Source organism: Paroedura picta, chromosome 7 (genome assembly GCF_049243985.1).
Source record: "Paroedura picta isolate Pp20150507F chromosome 7, Ppicta_v3.0, whole genome shotgun sequence".
Lineage (NCBI taxonomy): Eukaryota > Metazoa > Chordata > Lepidosauria > Squamata > Gekkonidae > Paroedura > Paroedura picta.
In genome coordinates this window covers 96,048,567-96,067,513 of record NC_135375.1, presented here as the reverse complement: position 1 = coordinate 96,067,513, position 18,947 = coordinate 96,048,567, and the positions used below count along the sequence as shown (strand labels likewise).

General features: G+C 45.4%; 1 protein-coding gene and 1 non-coding gene across 2 annotated transcripts in view; both read left to right on the top strand.

Moving 5' to 3' along the window:
- The window catches only part of SHB (SH2 domain containing adaptor protein B), a 172,926-nt gene that overhangs the window by 126,798 nt on the left and 27,181 nt on the right, over positions 1-18,947 (top strand). The window contains exons 4-5 of the mRNA XM_077345522.1: positions 6,455-6,626; positions 7,611-7,730. Coding sequence (XP_077201637.1) covers positions 6,455-6,626; positions 7,611-7,730 — 292 coding nt within the window. The remainder of the gene's footprint in view (positions 1-6,454; positions 6,627-7,610; positions 7,731-18,947) is intronic.
- On the top strand, positions 5,436-5,635 carry LOC143842504 (U2 spliceosomal RNA). The gene has a single exon (XR_013233149.1). It is a non-coding gene; the product is annotated as a U2 spliceosomal RNA (small nuclear RNA).

Here is an 18,947-nt window from a genome sequence, read left to right as displayed (position 1 = left end):
CCCCTCAAAAACATCTCAATCTGGAATAGAGTCATCCAAAGGAACTGCCCTAGAAATCATAGTTGTAACTAAAGTTGCTGCTAGTTACAGATGTGGTTCTCAAATGGTTTTAAAATGTTATTATCTTAACTTATACTGTTGATGCTGTACACTGCCCAGAGCTGGCTAGCTGGGAGGGAGGTATAAAAACTGAATGAACTGAAGAAATAAAATAAAATAAAATATGTTGTCACCTGCCCGGGGGGGGGCTATAAATAAAATATTATTATTATTATGACCCATCTATAGAGAAGACTGTTTTCTGCATCTATAGTACATTAATAATACTAGTTATAAAGAGCCTCAACCACAATACAGTATAGTAATTATTCCGAGAGATGAACTGTGCCTACAGCATTATAATCCCATGGAAGTGAGAAGACTCCCTTGGTGATATTCTGTTATTGTTTTGCAGTTCTCTTTATGCCCTGCTTCCTCTTTGGTTTACTTTGGGCAAGAAAAAATAAAACGGAAATGCTGAGATAAAAGAATTTTGTACATGAACCCTCACTCCTTGTTTCCCCCCATGTTTACTCCCTCTCTGTTTGTTGTTTGCTTTCCTTTTCTGCAAAGTCGAGGTATAAATAGATTGAAAATAATTAAATAGACCTGTAGCTTCCTCGCAAGTCTTTTCTCACAAAAGATTGCCAGGTTGTAAACAGTGCAGGTAGAGTTTTACGAAGTCGGTTTTTGTGATTTCAGCCTGTAATTTTGTTTCAGCCCTGGCGTGCACAATGAGGTGAGTTCCTTGTTTGACTTCCGACACGTTAAATAATGCTACTTTAATTGCTTGTTGTTTTTAATTACTTGTGGGTTGCCATAAATGAATGAGAATTCGTCGCTCCTGTTTGGCTGTGCGATTTGTCTAAACACAAATATTCTTTTAAGGGATTATGCGCACGTCTTTCATAAAGAGCCATAACGTTAGAGATATTACTCTTTTACAGAATAAATAAGTGAAACATAATTAAATTTTATGGAACACTTGCACTGGTTAATGCTCCCCACCACCCTTTCCTTCTGGATTATGAAGCTGTGAGTTTTGGAGAGTTTTAATTTAGCTGAATTACTTCCGTAATTATACCTTTCATGTGCTGCCACATAAGGGCCACTCCACTCCATACCCTTCCAGCTTGGGAACTGCATCATTGTTTGGGGGGGGGGGGGGGCAGAATGTATGGCAAAGGGATGCATCTCTATTCTTCTACACAGTGAAAAGGGATATTCTGGTCCCAATCCCATTTCATTGGGAGGCCCCTTGCTCAAATGAGCGTAATCAGTGGGATTTAAAATTGCTTAACTTTCAAGTTGCTCTTGAGCCTCCTTCATTTTTATGGTCTTATAAAAATTTAAGCTTCCAGTTCAATAAAGACATTCTCAGACATGTACAACTTAATTCAGGAAGCTGTCTAGCTTCTTAAAAGAAATTGAGTCCCCCTTCCTTCAGCATGTCTCCAGTGTTTGTCGGGAAACTGTATAAATTCTTAGAACTACTGTTATCTGCTTTATAGTTGCACTGACAATAAAACAGCTGAAGAGCTCTCTTAATAGACAGAAGAAAGGATTTAACCTCAAGAGCCAACGTGGTGTAGTGATTAAGAGCTGGTCTGGAGGAACCGGGGTTAGTTCCCTACTCTTCCTCCACATGAAGCCTGCTGGGGGACCTTGGGCCGGTCGCAGTTCTCTCAGAACGTCTGTCAGGCCCACCTACCCCATAAGGGGTAGAGGAAAGGAAAGCAATTGTAAGCCCCTTGAGACTCCTTAAAGTATAGAAAAGCAGGGTATAATAAACTACTCTTCTTCTCTTAATCCAAAGGTATTCCCAGTCTCGCAACCAATTATGGAGGGGTGTGTCTTTATCCTGGAAATAATTTCCTGTAGTCCCAATCAAAGAAAAAGCTATGAAACTTTATGTAAACTACAGCAAAGAATACTATTTAAGGGAAAGAGTCCAGCTCTCCAAGAATCTGAAATCCTGAATTCTACATATGGGGATGCTGGCAGCAGCTTGTCAGTCATCTCCTCTCCAGGCTAAACAGATCAAGCTACCCCAACCTTTCCTCATACATCTTGGTCTCCAAACCCCTCACTATCTTTGTTGCCCTCCTCTGGACATGATCCAGTTTGTCAACATCCCTCTTCAACTGGGGTGCCCAAAACTGAACACAGTACTCCAAGTGAGGCCGAACCAGGGCAGAGTAAAGTGGTACCATCACCTCCCGTGATCTGGACACGATACTCCATTTGATACAGCCCAAAATCCCATTTGCCTTTTTAGCCACCAAATCACACTGCTGACTCATGTTCAATGTATGGTCTACTAAGACTCCTAGATCCTTTTCGCACATACTACTGCCAAGACAAATCTCCCCCATCCTATATTGGTATAGATGGTTTTTCCTGCCTAAATGCAGAACTTTACATTTGTCCGTATTGAATTTCATTTGCTTCAGTTTAGCCCACTTTTCTAGCCCACTATCCTGTATTCTGATTCTGTCTTCTCTTGTGTTTGCTGCTCCTCCCAGTTTAGTATCATCTGCAAATTTTATAAGTACCCCCTCTAATCCCTCATCCATATCATTTATAAATTATAAATATAAATAAATGTAAAATTCCACAGCCCACCTGTCATGAATCTTTGTTTCCCATATCCCTGCAAAGAGTTGGAGTAAAGTAGAAAGATTTAGATCAAGCTCAAGATATCTTCCTGTACCTCTGGGGAGAAGGACCCCTCACAGGTAAGACCACTGGTCGTTCTGAACTGATCCCCCCCCCCCAATTGGTAGTTTGGACATCTGTGGAAATTGGCCACTTATTTGGTTGAGGTCAACCAAACCACCGCTTCCAGTTGGCCTTCTAGCTCCCCCCCTCTGCGACCAACACTAATTGGTTGCCCACAGGGTCCAGTAAGAGTTGAGCTGAGGCTCTCACAATTTCTATTTTATGGTGTTATTGTTATGATCTTGTTAAGTTATTATTGTTATAATTGCTGCTACTGTTGCCTGTTACCATGTGTTAATTGTATCCTTCCCTGTTTTCTGTAAACCGCCCCGTGATACCATATATACCGGGGAGGGTGGTATATAAATATAATAATAAATAAATAAATTTCTACAGAGGTAGAGCTGCCAGGTCTACTGGTCTTGGCAGGGGTCCCCCACTTTCCGGACACCCGTTGCCTCCCAAAAAAAATGTTACTTTTTAATGCAACATGCTGACATCACCCAGATGTGACATCAGCACACCAGGATCATTGAGTTGTGTGTAACACTCTGGTTTGGGGGCAAAATTCTCTGATTTGAAGCAAATTTTACCATAGACTTTTTGACAGCCAGAATATCATTCCCCCTGCCCCCAACATCTCCAATGTGCCAATGTCCTTTCTGGGTGATATCAGTATGTTGGGATGCTCCTGGAACACACACACCTTCATCCCCAGCAGCAGCGCTGATGCACCTGGCAACTCTACACAGAGACCAAACTCCATGTGGATTAAGGCCCTGGACAGAGACTGACCAGGACCCCCTCCTCCTGCTCTCCTATATCAGCATGACTCCTCCTCATGCCTCCTTTCTCCATTTTATCATTGCAATGATACTGTTAGATTAACCTGTCATCCCTAATTTCAGTCATTGCTCAGATTTTTGTGTTTGACCAGGAATTTCAGGCTCTCCTTGTAAAATGAAAGAAATCCTCCAGATATTCCCAAGAAACATTCCTCCGTACTCTTTACAACCATTTCTGAAATAAGGAAGAGTATCTTCCCTTTTGCAAATAGACTTCTCGCACTCGTATCCCACCCCTTGGATATGTTTAGCTTGGAGAAAAGGAGGTTGAGAGGGGACATGATAGCCCTCTTTAAGTATTTGAAAGGTTGTCACTTGGAGGAGGGCAGGAGGCTGTTTCCGTTGGCTGCAGAGGAGAGGACACGCAGTAATGGGTTTAAACTACAAGTACAACGATATAGGCTAGATATCAGGAAAAACATTTTCACAGTCAGAGTAGTTCAGCAGTGGAATAGGCTGCCTAAGGAGGTGGTGAGCTCCCCCTCACTGGCAGTCTTCAAGCAAAGGTTGGATACACACTTTTCTTGGATGCTTTAGGATGCTTTGGGCTGATCCTGCGTTGAGCAGGGGGTTGGAATAGATGGCCTGTATGGCCCCTTCCAACTCTATGATTCTGTGATTCTATGATATCTCAATCAAGATGCTACTTTCTCTCTTATTGTCTTACCCGGATGACACACGAGGGCGTTCCTTCTCTCTCCTCCTTCACGCATATGGAAGGGGGCTCGTCTCCCCTTTAGGATTGCTCTTTGCCCATCAGAAACATCTTCCCCTTCAAGAAACGAACACGAGGCAGGTCGGCTCTGTGGAGACAGATGGGAAAGGAAAGAGGGAGTTAACCAAGTCCATCTGTTGCCCTGTGCACTGACCCGAAAGGCTGCTTCCTCTTCCCACTGCTTCTTGCCAATTATCTGTCGGCAGGACCAACTTTACTTGCCTCCCTGCAGCCCTGACTGAGTCCTTGCTTTGAGGAGAACAGAATGGAGAGAGGAGAGCAAAGCTGGAGCAAGGGGAAAGCCCCCAGCTGCGGCTTATCTGGTTATAGCAGCAGCATCTATGGGTTGCCCCCAGTACCGGAGCATTCTTACCGTAATCCTCCCAGAGTCTCAAACACCTTGGTTGAAGCATTCAGCAGGGCATTCTCATAGGGGTTGCGAGCCTCAAAATGCAAAACGACAGAGCACTCAAGGGAACTTCCGTTGCCTTTGCAATGGCGGTCAGTGTATTCTTTGAACGCTCTTATGATGTGGTGAAGGGGCCGCTGATCAAAGTGAGGGACGTATGCCAAGGCTTTCCCCAGTCTGTGATGTGCTGAAATTATTGGAAGAGCAGAACTCTGTGGAAGGCTCCGACCTCCAGCTTGTTTGATCACACGCAAAAGGCTGCCTCGGTCTTTAAAGGAGAATGCAAAACAGACGCAGCTTTCAACATATTCATGCGTTCCCAGGCATGAGGAGAAGAGAGAAGAGCTGGGGTGGGGGATGTTTAAACTCCACTTTTCACTTCTCGAAGGATTCCCTAAGCAGCCTACAAACACTTTTCCCTTCCTCTCCCCGCGACAGACACCCTATGAGAGGCTGAGAGAGCTCTAGGAGAACTGTTCTGTGAGAACAGCTCTAAGAGGACTGTGACAAGCCCAAGATCACCCAGCTGGCTGCATGTGGAGGAGGAGTGGGGAATCAAACCCGGTTCTCCAGATCAGAAGCCGCCACTCTTAACCATGACACCAGGCATATAACTGTCAATCATGTTATGCTTGGTTGCAGTGCATTATGGGGAAATGACGTATTCAGGAGTGGCTGGCATTGTGCTGTATTTAATAAATTAATTATCGCTTCCCGGCCTTTTGGCTAAGATCAAGTGTAGTATCTGTTCTTATCAGTTTAATAAATTAATTCATTTGGGGAAACGGCACTTGTAGACATTCTGTTTTTCTTTTCCTAGCAGTGTGGGGAGTTTACCTTCTTTTTTGAAGTTCTTGCATATGCGATTTTGGAACTAAGATTTAAGCATCAGGATCTGGACCGCTGCCCAGGAAACATGTGGTTCATTCTACACTTGTGAAATGACTAGAATTGGAGTGTTTCTTTCTCTTCAAAAGTTGACTCGACTGGCACTGTTGTCAAGGAATTGGCTCTGACCGTTCCCTTTTGCTTCATCTTGAATCCACTGTGATTGGAAAGCTCAGAAACGCTTTACCCTTGAATTAGTTTTAGACTGGTAGTAACAAGGTATTGGAATGAATTCTGAGCTGGAGGCTGCATCTCGTTCAGAAGGAGTCATAAGGTTATCTTTCACGGCATCATTGAAAAGGAAGACTCTACAAGTGTGGTTGCCTACCACTGCCTTGGTCATTGCACACCTATAGAATGCTGGGCTACAGTCTGAGAGACCCGGGTTCGAATCCCAGCTTTGTCAGGGAAGCTACCGTTTCCACAGTGGAGGCATTGCACGGGGCTGCAGACGAGAGTTTGAGTCAGGGCAGGTTGCTCCGCCTCTTCCTGCTCCCGCACGGAGGAGCATCCGTCCGCCCCGGATTTGTGCTCCCGCACAGGAGCCAGAGCAGTGAAGTTCCCAGTGCGGAAACGGTCTGAGCGACCGGAAACGGTCTAACATATTTCACAGGATTATTGTGATAATAAAAACGGAGGCGGAGAGAAAGATGTAAGCCGCTTTGCGTCCCCCTTGGGGATAAAAGTGGCTTTAAAAACAGAGTAAACTGTTCCAAGATAATTGTATTTTATATGGTTTAGAATCACAGCATCCGCTTCTACACTGTGTGTGTTTTTTAAATATGTTGGGTGATTAATGTTTAAGTGATAACTCTTTTGCCTGGATTTTTCCCCCAGCTCAATTCAATGGGGGAGAGATGAGGCAGTCTTCCCCTTCCCCTTCCAATGACCGGCGTCGACAGCTCCGTGCGCCAGGAGGAGGCTTCAAACCCATCAAACACGGCAGCCCCGAGTTCTGTGGGATCCTTGGGGAGCGAGTAGACCCAACCATCCCACTGGAAAAACAAATGTAAGTTAACCAGCACTTGTATTGGAGGTGGGGAGGGGGCAATAGAAGAGGAAGAACTTTGCCATCGGATGAGTTACTAAAGGCAGCCACAGCTACGAAGTCCGTGTTGCGGGAGGTCATAGAGCTGGCATCTCCGGCTCATGTTCCTGTCTGTGACTTACAGTAAACGTAAGGTTTTGTCAAGATCAGTGGTTCTCAACCTGGGGGTCAAGCCACCTTTGGGGGTCGAATGACCCTTCCACAGGGGTCACGGCAGGGTAAGCGGCTTGACCGAGGGGGGGGGGGGTGCCATCCACACAACAGCCTTGTGGGCTAGATTGAGAGAGAGCGTTTGTCTGTCTGGAGCAGCAGAAAAGAGCAAGATCAGCATGGTGGGACAAGAGGCAGAACTGAACTGAGAAACCCCGGGGGAAAAACAATTTATATGCAATCCTGAACAATGGATCTTCACACCATTGGCCAGTTGTGGTTTAATTTCTGTGAAAGAACACTGGCATAATTTTATGGTTGGGGGTCACCACAACATGAGGAACTGTATTCAAGGGTCTTGGCAGTAGGAAGGTTGAGAACCACTGGTCAAGAGGGTCAGGCTACAGCAATATTCTCTGAACATGTGTATTTTTGACCACTGAATAAAGCTGGAAAGGCAGAGGTGTTTGGCCATTGCCTGCCTCTCCGTCGCAACCCTGGACTTCCCGGAGGCTCTCCCATCCGAGTACTAGCCAGGGCTGACTCTCCTTGGCTCCTAAGAACTAAAGAGTTCAAGCCAGCCTGGATCATCCAGGTCAGGGCCTTTGCCTATTTAGACAAATGCAATGTCTGTGCTACTTTTTGGACCCTACGCAGGATCCCCAATGCAGCTGGCCATGGTCACAAAACGAGGAGCAGGTAACATGGAACTATGAGGCCAATGTTTTGAAAGTGTTCTTTCCCCCCCCCCCCATTAGTCTTTAATTGTCATGTGGCTTCTTGTTTCTTTTATAGATGGTATCACGGGGCGATCAGTCGGACAGATGCGGAAAACCTGTTGCGGTTATGTAAAGAATGTAGCTACCTAGTGAGGAATAGTCAAACCAGCAAGCACGACTATTCTCTTTCATTAAAGTAAGTATGACTTTGAAAAGCATTTATGAATGTGCATTATTAAGCAGATAATGGGGGGGACAGTAGCAGCAAAAAAAAAAAAAATCCCCATCCCCTCATTTTGATACTAGAAAGGCCTCCCAGTGCCCCCCTAGGAATTTTAGAATTCCAAGCATCAAACTGCATGGCTTTGAATGACAGTTCTTAGATTTGGTTGTGAGGCTCCTGGGGCATGCATGGATTTTTTAGTGGTTGTCTGGCCCAGTTAAGTAAAATACACTCTATCTGTTCTTGCTGCCGATTAAATTGTGCTTTTCGCTTTCTCCCTGCTCTCCCCCAAACACCCCCAGCATTTAATAAAATCTGCTGTTTGCTCTTCAGTCCCCTCCCCCTGAATGGACATCTTAAATAGTTCTTTCTAGGCAAGTAAATTGCGGTAGAAAAGTCACCCTGCAAACCAAGGGGGGAAAGGCAAAGAAATTCTGTTGTCACAGCAGTCCTAAAGTTGGCCAAATGTTGTCAATGGCTAATGTCAGCATTCTGGGAAGCTGAAAATGATACTAGATATAGACATAGATTATCTTTAATGGCATAAAATGCAAATAAATATAGATAACCCCAACACAGATGGACATAGGTGATATACACTAAAACTTGATGCGCAGGCTGGCATTTTTGCAAATACAAAAGACTGACTTTTAGCAGAGAACAAAGTACATTTGCAACTTTAGCCAACATAACATGATTCTCCATGTTAAGCAGAGCTTTAAGAATTTGCCGTTAAGCCCCAATTTGGTTATATAGGCTTGAATTGGGATGCATTGGTTGCAAAGAGCCATGTGGGAAATGTGTGTCATGATGACGTGGAAAAGTGTGTCAGGGACACCACAACCATGGAGGCAAAGTCTCTCTGATTCAGGAATATGGCAAAATCTGCCGTGGATCACTTCCAAGGGAAAGACATTTAGTCTTGCTAGGAATAGTGTTTTAAATGATACTATGTAAGGAATAGTTTACCTTCAGTGATTCTTCAATGTGGCATTAAAGGTAAAGGTATCCCCTGTGCAAGCACCGGGTCATGTCTGACCCTTGGGGTGACGCCCTCTAGCGTTTTCATGGCAGACTCAATACGGGGTGGTTTGCCAGTGTCTTCCCCAGTCATTACCGTTTACCCCCCAGCAAGCTGGGTACTCATTTTACTGACCTTGGAAGGATGGAAGGCTGAGTCAACCTTGAGCCGGCTGCTGGGATTGAACTCCCAGCCTCGTGGGCAGACAGCTTCAGACAGCATTTCTGCTGCTTTACCACCCTGTGCCACAAGAGGCTCTAACGTGGCATTAGTTAGCAACAAAACTGTATAGTTTTAGTATTATGTTCTAATGGGGGATGGTTTTATATTATTGGCATTGTTGTTTTATGGATTGAATCTGTATTTTACATGTTTGTAAACTGCTGCAAGCCAGTTTGCTGAAAGTGGCGGTCACATAAATCCAAATAATAACAATAACAACCACTTTTAAAAATGGCCTTTTCTTTAAATAGTTTCTGTTATGTTGCTTTATTTCTGTTTTTATTTCTTAGTAGTTGTTTTACTTGTGACTTTTTGTTATCAGATTAATGGCCATGTTTTCTTCCCAAATCTTTCAAGCGATAATACCTTCAGATGGCAGCAAAACTACCCTCCCCTTTGTTATGTCGCTTCATGGCTAATAAACCTACAAGGAGCAGTCATAGAATCAGGCCATCTAGTCCAAGCCCCCGCTCAATGCAGGCTTCCAAAGTCTGGGTTTGGTTTTCCGGAAGGGTTATGTCACTGTAAAATAAATATAGTACACAGCGATAAGTAGTAGGTATAGCGAATTAAGAGTTGCCTTAAAGAAGTGATTTGCTCGGCCTGCCTGGGTAGGACAAGAAATCTTGACCTAAAAAGTATAGTTCAGCTATAGATCCTCTCTGGAAAATTGATAATTCAGGTACAGATAAGCATATGATTCGCGTACAAATAGGCATAGGTTGTTCAGCATAAATAGGGAGCTGCTGATGTATCTTACTTTGCTTCAGAATGCAATAGCTGGGAAGACCAGTTGTCAAATCTGGCCCCCTTTTGATTGATAAGGAAGGAAGGAAGGAAGGAAGGAAGGAAGGAAGGAAGGAAGGAAGGAAGGAAGGAAGGAAGGAAGGAAGGAAGGAAGGAAGGAAGGGAGAGAGAGAGAGAGAGAGAGAGAGAGAGAGAGAGAGAGAGAAAGCGAGAAGGAAGGAAGGAAGGAAGGAAGGAAGGAAGGAAGGAAGGAAGGAAGGAAGGAAGGAAGGAAGGAAGGAAGGAAGGCAGGAAGGCAGGCAGGCAGGCAGGCAGGCAGGCACAGTGGACCAGTCTCCAGAGATTTCTGTACTTATTGCAGAGGGCTGCAAGACGACAGTTTGGCTTTTCTGCAGGGCATCTGGTTGTGTCCCTTGCACTCTGGCTTTGGTCTGGCTAGGGCCTCTGACCTGGTCAATGGGTGTGTATATATATGTGCACCACCCCCACATAAAGACAGGGCATGCCCTGGATCTCTCTGGGACAGTTCAGGGGACTCTGCGGCTCTTTCCAGTTTCAGGTGTCTTGATGACTCTGAGCTTGTGTTTGTCAAGGGTGGGGTGGGTGAGCATTGCGGCCACATGCTGGCAAGGGGAGAAAGGAATTAGACTCTTCCTGCAAACCCTGCGTGAAGTGGAGCTCTGCCAGAATTAGAGGACGACCGGAGCTTGAGTTTTGGGGGGACGTATTTATTTGGAAGGCAACGGCCTCCTAATTTCATGGTTATACACTTCCAAATTCTTAGTGTTTATCTGAGTGCACCGCCTGCTTCCTTCGGTCTTCTGGGCGAAGAAAGAAACCAAGTACAGCACAGTTGTCTGGAGTTCAGCCTTCTGGTTTGTTTTTTGTTTTTTTTTCCCCTCGCTCTATGATTGAATTTCCTCTCTGTTTGGCAGCAGCCCAAGATTTCCCTTTGGTTTCCCTGCTATTGCTGATGTAAGCCTGCATAACTTTAAGCTGATTTGACTCCCTGCCCCCCCCCTTCCATTATTTTCCCATTTTGCATTCATCCTCAGTTGCAGTCCATGTATGCTTATAATTTCAGAGGCAAGCAACGGAGAATTGTGCTGCCCTAGATAATCTGTAGTGGCTGAAATAATACAGCTCCTTCCCCACTTCTTATTTGAATGCATTTAAGTGGTTGTTTGGTGAACAGTGCTATCCTGAGCAAACTTATATCCTTTGACATCCCTTGACATTAGCAGTCCTTAAAGGATGTAGGTCTGCTTAGAATGGAACAGCATAGAAGTTGCTTGCAGTTAGAAGAACGGTTGGTTTTTATGCCCCCTTTTTCACTCCCCGAAGGAGTCTCAGAGTGGCTTCCAATCGCTTTCCCGTCCTCTCCCCACAACAGACACCCTGTGAAGGAGATGAGGCTGAGAGAGCTCTGAGAGAACTGAGAATAGAACTATAACAGGACTGTGACTAGCCCAAGGTCACCCAGCTGGTTGTATGTGGAGGAATGGGGAATCAAACCCAGATCACTGGATTAGAAGCCAATGCTCTTAACCACTGCACCAAGCTGGCTTTCGCCTAGGCTCTGAGAGACTCAGGTTCAAATCCCCATAGTGTCATAGGGGCTGGTTGGGTGAGCGTGGGCCAGTCACAGTCTAAGAGAGCCAGTTTGGTGTAGTGGTTAGGAGTGCGGACTTCTAATCTGGCAAGCCGGGTTCAATTCTGCACTCCCCCACATGCAAACAGCTGGGTGACCTTGGGCTCGCCATGGCACTGATAAAATTGTTCTGACCGGGCAGTGATATCAGGGCTCTCTGAGCCTCATCCACCCCACAGGGTGTCTGTTGTGGGGAGAGGAATGGGAAGGCGACTGTAAGCCGCTTTGAGCCTCCTTTGGGTAGGGAAAAGCAGCATATAAGAACCAACTCTTCTTCTTCTTCTTCTTCTAAGCCTAACCTACCTCACAATGTTACTGTGGGGATAAAATGGAGAAGAGGAGAATAATGTAAGATACACCCAGTCTCCATGGGGAAGAAAAGATGAATACAAATGAAGTCAAATAAATAAATTTTGACCTGGGCCTCTATATTTCATGACCTTTAAGAAAATGCGGGTGGGGGGGGGGCTGTATTATAGGATTAGGGGTGCCTAAGAACCCCCTTTTTATGATTTATAGTCCACCTTGCTCAACTTGCACATTGTGAGTCTGTCCAATCAACAAAATGGGACATTCTGTGAACAATGCAGCAGGATTAGGGTTGTAGAACCAACTGGAAGTCTAAAAACCAAACTGAAGCAAAGCATAAGTATCACACGACACATTCAGTGATAGTTGAGTCCTCGTTTCAGCAAGCTGTGCACAGCACTATAGACCTAATAACGTTTCCAATTAACTTGGTGATTCATTTAGCACAGTGCAATTCTGTTATCGTTTTCTGCTATTCTAGTCCAGCTGCTAAGGCCAGGAAGCTTCCAAGGAAGCCCTAGTGGGAAGGGCATAGGATTGCCAATCCCCAGTTGGGGCCTGGGGAGATATCCCAGTTTGAAGCCTCTCCCCCCCCCCTCCATTTTAGGGCTCTCAGAAACCTGAAGAACTTATCAGGCACAGAGAGAAGAACCAGGAATTAAATGTGACATCCCTGCATCACCCACCAGTGGCATAGGGATGTCGGTGATGTGAGGGGGCAACGTTCTGGTTTTTGAGGAAAACTCTATGGTAAGAAGCTAACTCTACCATAGAGATTTTGCCCACAAACCAGATTGTCGCTCCTATGTGTTGTGTCTCCTCTGGGTGATGTAGGGACTTACTTCCTGGTTCTTCCCTCCCCGCTCCCAGTAAGCCCTGGCGACCATAGAAGGGAAAGTCTTTGAGGTCACAGGTTGTTTGGGCCAGATTTAGTTGCCTCCAGACATCATAGCTCAACAGCTGAACTCTGGGAAACTCGTTCTCAGAAATAGTTTCTCTGCGAGAACAAAGCAGCGAGCAGATTTTATTGCAGTTGTTCAGAGCAAATAAAGGCATTCCCTCTGCCCGGCCAAGTTGCCGAGGTGTCTCGAAGAGGAACACCCTCTTCTATGGTGGTCTTTTTCTCTCTCATCAACCACATGAAGAGCTGTTGGGTCATAAACTAATCTCTCTCTGTTCCCCTCTGTCGCGCCACAGAGCACTCTGCTTTACTGCATGGTTTTCACGGGGCAACTGGCAGGCGAGTTTGGAGTCTGCTGGAGGACTGGAATGTCAGCAGTAGGTGGGAGGAGAAATGGGACTTCTCTGGGCACCAGCTTCTCTTTTAGACAACCGGGACAATTGGTGAGGAGTGGGCCAATCCCACAGGCACATTTGGGGCACTTTAGGGAATTGTCGGTGGACTGTTACTTTCAGTGACCATCTCAGTGGCTTTTAGTATTTGCAACAGTGACAAATGGTTTTTGTTTTCGCTCATTGTTCTGTAGTTCCTAGTGGCTTTCAGTGTGTCCTACAAGACAGGTTTTATTTGGCAGCTGTCTGGGGGTGGGGCAGTACTTTCTCCACAAGATGGAAATTCAACAAGGATAGAGGTTTTACACCCACCCAGCAGTGTCTCCCCCAGGTTTACCTTTCCCCTCGTAAATGCTGGTGGCTGCTGTGTGTATTCTGGTGCCACAAGTTGGAAAGGACAAAGTCTTCCCCACACCAGTCTTTGCAACTGGATGGCCCGGAAGGATACAGCCCGAACCCGTATAGGTACACTGGGCTGTTTCTCAGGGGCTACTGCGGTAGGCAAGCCACTCTTTTCCTGTGTGTTATGATAATAACCATTGTGCTATTGTACAAATAAACATGTCTCCCCATAAGCCTTCCCCATTCATCTCAAGGATTGAGTCCAGATATTGTTGAGTTCTCTGAACCTGCCAAGGAAGTCTGTCAGACCGTTTATCCACTGGGAACTTTACTGCTTCAGCTCCTGTACAGGAGCACAAATTGGTCGCGAATGAGGTGCACCAGGCCAAATGCTCCCCCATGTGGGTGCAGGAAGAGGTGGGGCAACCTGCCATGACTAAAACTCCAGCCTGCGGCCCGGCATGAAACCTCCAGTGCGTAAATAGTTTCTTTCTTTCTTTCTTTCTTTCTTTCTTTCTTTCTTTCTTTCTTTCTTTCTTTCTTTCTTTCGCTAGCAGGTCCTATACTACTATCTTACGATTAGATGCCTCAGGGCAATGAACAACACAGGCTTAATAGAACAATCAATATAAAGCCCAAGAACAATCTCAGTAGAAATCCAGTAAAATATTTAAAATATAAATTAAGTTAGTATAAAATGAATTAAAATTAGAACCGTTGGCCCCATAAGAGAGGAGAGGGGTGGGGGAAGGAGGGAGGGATGAGGAGGGACGAGGGAGGCCCTAATCAGACGTTGTCGTAGTTTGATTCCTCTGGCCTCAACCATAAGCTTGGCAGAAGAGCTCCATCTTGCAGGGCCCACAGAACTTCTGAAGCTCTGTCCGGGCCCTGATCTCCCCGGGGAACTCATTCCACCGAGAAAAGACCCTGCCTCTGGTTGAGGCCAAGCATAGTTCTTTGGGGCCGGGGACCACAAACTGACTACCATTAATCAATCAAAGGACTCTCCGAGGAACGTAGTCTTGTGCCTCCTTTCCACTGTTATTGCACTATGGTCAAGCAGCTCCATAAGGCCTCGGTTAGGATGAGCAGTGTGTCTGGGGATTCTAAGTAGGTGAGGCTCCCCACATCTACTTCCTTCTAAACATGTTGCCGTTCTGCCAAGACTTGCATGTCAAGAATGGCACATTAATGTTTTCTTCTTCCCTGCTGGTTTGTTTGCTTGTTGTTTTAAACAGAATGCTTGCATGTGTATCCTTTTGAATCCAAATCCCCACCTGAAGAGAAGCCTTAATCTATGCAGCTTCACAAGCACAGACTACCGATTCCTTCTCTTTTCCTTCCCTTCCCTCTGCAGTTAATCTCCACTATGTAAAATTAGATTGTAAGTGGCCAAGGGCATGGACCTTGTTTGTTTGTTTGTTCTTTTGCCCTTAAATCACTTTGACATCCATCCACTGATTATAAATGAATAGGTCTTTTGAGTATTCCTAGTCCTGTTCCCATTATTTCCTTAAGTAGAGTTAAACTCTGATTTGGAATTACTGGCAGTCCAGTTACAAAACATACTTCTCAGTCCTTCAGATGACATAAATGATAGACATTCAGTATTGTAGCAGAAAATCCTCAGCCTCCACTGTCAAAATCTCCAGGTATTTCCCAACTTGGAGGTGGGGGGGGGGGGAGGAGAGGAGGAGGAAAAGGAAAAGGAAGAGGTTGTTTTTATATGCCACTTTTCTCTACCCAAAGGAGGTTCAAAGCGGCTTAATATAACTTCTGTCAGCAGACACTAGGCAAAGTGAAAAAGCTGCGTTGCATTTCTTTGTCTGGAAGGCAATACGAGGTGGTGTCTTCGCATAGCATTTCTGGTTGGCTGCCTGGTTGTTCCAGGGGAACTGGGCTAAAGATGTAGCCCATTGGTTGAGAAAGCCATGAAAGACATCTGGAGCACATGCCACTCTCTGAAGGATCTTATAAGATTTTAGTTGCTTTTTATTGGTCCCAGAATATTGTTCATCTTATGAAAGAGATGCTTAGCTTTATAAGAAAACGTGATTTCATGGAGCTGGCCTTCAAAAGAACAGCAGCTTTGCCTGTTTTAACAAGGGCTAAGATAAGGACACCAGGAGGAATAGAGCTAAAATTTCTTATTTCGGAGTTCCGTAAACTCATAGTGATCTATGCTACTGACAATAAATAGACAGTTTTATTGTGAGCTCTTGACTTTCACCGCTGAGAATACACAGTTGGTCCTTTGTTTCTGAGGTTTAGACGAGAGGTCCATTGCAGGAAATTTAGAAAGTTGAGGAAATTCAAGAAAATGCATGTTTGGAAAACAGTTTGATGTCATTTCCTTACTAAATCAAGCAAGATCCCCTGCCCTGTTGTTCTTTTTCTTCCCAAGGAAATTTCTCATGATGCTGCTGAAATCCCTAAGGAGATATCCGCTCCAAGATGTGCTAAACCAGAACTGTGTCACTGATCACCTCACCAGAATGTTTTGGTCCCCAACCCCTAGTCCAGGGACCGGTGCCAGTCCGTGGATCAGTCAGTACCGGGCCGCAGCTCCTCCTTGTCCTCCTCCCCGGCTGCTGCCTCAGGGGCTGCCCTGCCACTCTGCTGCCGGCTCACCTTTGGTGCTCTCTAGTGGCCGCCATGGCTGGGGCTCCCCCTCGGCGTGGCACTGCGCAGCTACTGCTGGCAGCGCCCCCCAGCAGGCAGCGGGAAGTCAGGAGCGCTGGCGGGAAAGCAAGTGGAGCAGGGGCTCAGGCAGCGGCAACGATGTCCCTCAGCAAAATACCCCCCCCCCCCACTGGGCCTAAGTAAAATTGTCAAGCGTTGACCGGTCCCCGGTGATAAAAAAGGTTGGGGACCACTGTTTTAATATACTTATAATAACTTGCTAGATCCGTAGACATATGCTCATTGCATCATGGGATATGTAGTGTTCACTGAGTAGACCCAGTGTATTGTTATGACACATTCAGGTGTGTACTCCAGGACAATTTGGGAATTAGTGGAAGACGAAAGTAGATCAGTAGAAGTAGAAAATTTTAAAGTTGTCTTTAGGCCAAAAGGTAAATACTGATATTATGGGATATGGGGATATCATAGGAGAAGGCTGCATGCAGAGGAAACGATCACGAAATAATATTCTCTGGAAAAACTACGGCAGCCCTGAAAAATAGGAGTTTGGATTCTCCAATGCAGATTTCAGTACAACCACCCGAATTTTTGGCACGACAATTCCCTCCAACCCAAAGCACCTGATGGAAAGTCTTTCCTGTTGGCAACCCGGGTTACCAGACTTCATAAGAATGGTCTTCCCAAGTATGAAAATGATATTCCCATGAAGATGCATGGGAGCTATGTGGCATGCCCATTCATTCCCACCTATATAACTCGATGTCTGTGAGGGAAAATTTGGCTAGAACCAGGCCTGCTGACCAGCCTTTTATTTGGAGTCGGTCCTGACAGTGCTGTTCTCACAGAGCAGTTCTCAGCCTCACCAACCTCACAGGGTGACTGTTGTGGGGAGAGGAAGGGAAGACAATTGAAAGCCACCTTTAGACTCCTTTGGGTAGACAAAAGTGGCATATAAGAACCAACTCTTCTTCAACATTGCATGGCAAAAAGCTTGACATCTTGTCAATCTGCCATTTGAATCTCAAAATAACTCTCTTTCTGCAATGTTTCTATGATCCTAAAAAAAATTGCCGCTTTTTGCCTTATCTTCAGTTACTGCTTGGCGTTGATGGTTTCATGGCATTACAATAATCAGCATGAAAATATCATATACCAGCAGTAATTGACATTAAAGCAGTGGTTCTCAGCCCTCCTGATGCCGCGACCCTTTCATACAGTTCCTCATGTTGTGGTGACCCCCAACCATAAAATTATGCCAGTGTTCTTTCACAGGAATTAAACCGAAACTGACCAAAGGCGTGAAGATCCATTGTTCATGATTGCATATAAATGGGTTATAAATTTTATATAAATTGGTGGGTGCCTTCAGGAGGAGCGGCAACAGTGGTGCCCCCCCCACCAAGCTGCTCACCCTGTCGCAACCCCTGTGAAAGGGTCGTTTGACCCCCAAAGGGGTCCGACCCCCGGGTTGAGAACCACTGCATTAAAGACAATTTGTGGGTGAGGCTTTTTTCCCTTTTCTAGTATTTCCTTCCTGGCCCTGACCTGTAGGCAAGCCTGATCTTGTCTTGGAAGTGAAGCAGGATCGGTATTTGGATAGAAGACCCCCAAGGAATACCAGGGTTATAACATGGAAGCCGGCAGGGGCAAATCACCCTTTCGAGGTCTCTTGCCTTGAAAACCCCACAGGGTCACTATAAGTCAGTTGTGACTTGATGGCATTTCCACCACCATTTTTCTTCTGTTCTTTGGTTTCATTTTTTGCATCTTCTGTATTTGCAGGCATAGCTCCGCTATGTGCCAACCTAGTTGTGTGGCAAGAATATATATATTTTAATAACAAATGTACTACTCCAGTGATATTCCTATAATCAAAACCAGAATTTTTTAAAATTTGATTTCCATTTGGAATTTCCTTTTCATTTTTCATTGGACAGGTGTGGAGGAGTTTTTTGGGGGGGTGGGGAGGGGGGATGAACAGGCCAATCCATGCATGCGTGCTTGATTTATGTCCTGAGAGATTCTTTCCTTTCTCTCTAACTGTAGACACATTCTGTTCTGTTTATGTGCACATAGCTATAAGTCTTGACTCGTAGCTTCTGATGCCACAGAAACACGGTTTTCTTCATTAAAACTCATCTAGGAGGCTGGCCAGGACCTTTATGACAATAAGCAAACAGAGCCACTGACAGGCATTTCGAACTTTCACTTTGTTTGCAAGGCAGATAAACTTAATGTCGATAAGGTCAGAGAAGGCTGCTTAGCTGTCTGGCTTTGACCTCCTTTTATAGCGCAGGTCAATTGCATTTCCTCCGGTCGTTTTGCCGTATCAGGCTGGCTAAGCTGAATTCCGCCAAAGCGATTTTCTAGGAAGGGCACACCAGTTTAAATCCTGAATGAAGATGGTGACCTACGCAAAAGGCCACCATTTCTCCCCCTTCCCCCCCCCCAAACAGGCAGCTCTCTGTTCTGAATCTGAATGCAGCCATGTACTTTGATATTGCATTAAGCAGTTTGCACTCAAACTTGGCTTTATCTTTCTGTGTGACCTTCTAGGAAGTCGGTACACATTAATGAACTAACCGGGAGGGGGAGGGGGAAGCGGCTTAACCGGTTTATACGTTACTCAGTGCAAAATGCTTGCTGACTTTGGATGATGACTGCAAGAGACAAGAACCGATTCTGAGAATGGTCATTGGTTTTTTAGTAGAAAAGAGCGTGAGTCCAGGTGCATGCCCCCCTGCTGAATTGTATCAGACTACGGGTTAGGGGCGGTGTATTTGAATGGAGCCCTGCAAAAATTCAAAAACCTCGCCTGTAGAAGACTTATTTTACAGCTTAATCTTCTCCCTGATACACAGTGAAGGGATGTTGGGGATTCTCCCCTCCTTCTCCCCCCCCCCCAGGAGACAGAGTCAGACTCTACACATGCCAACCCAATCTAGATAGCTTAGGCTAT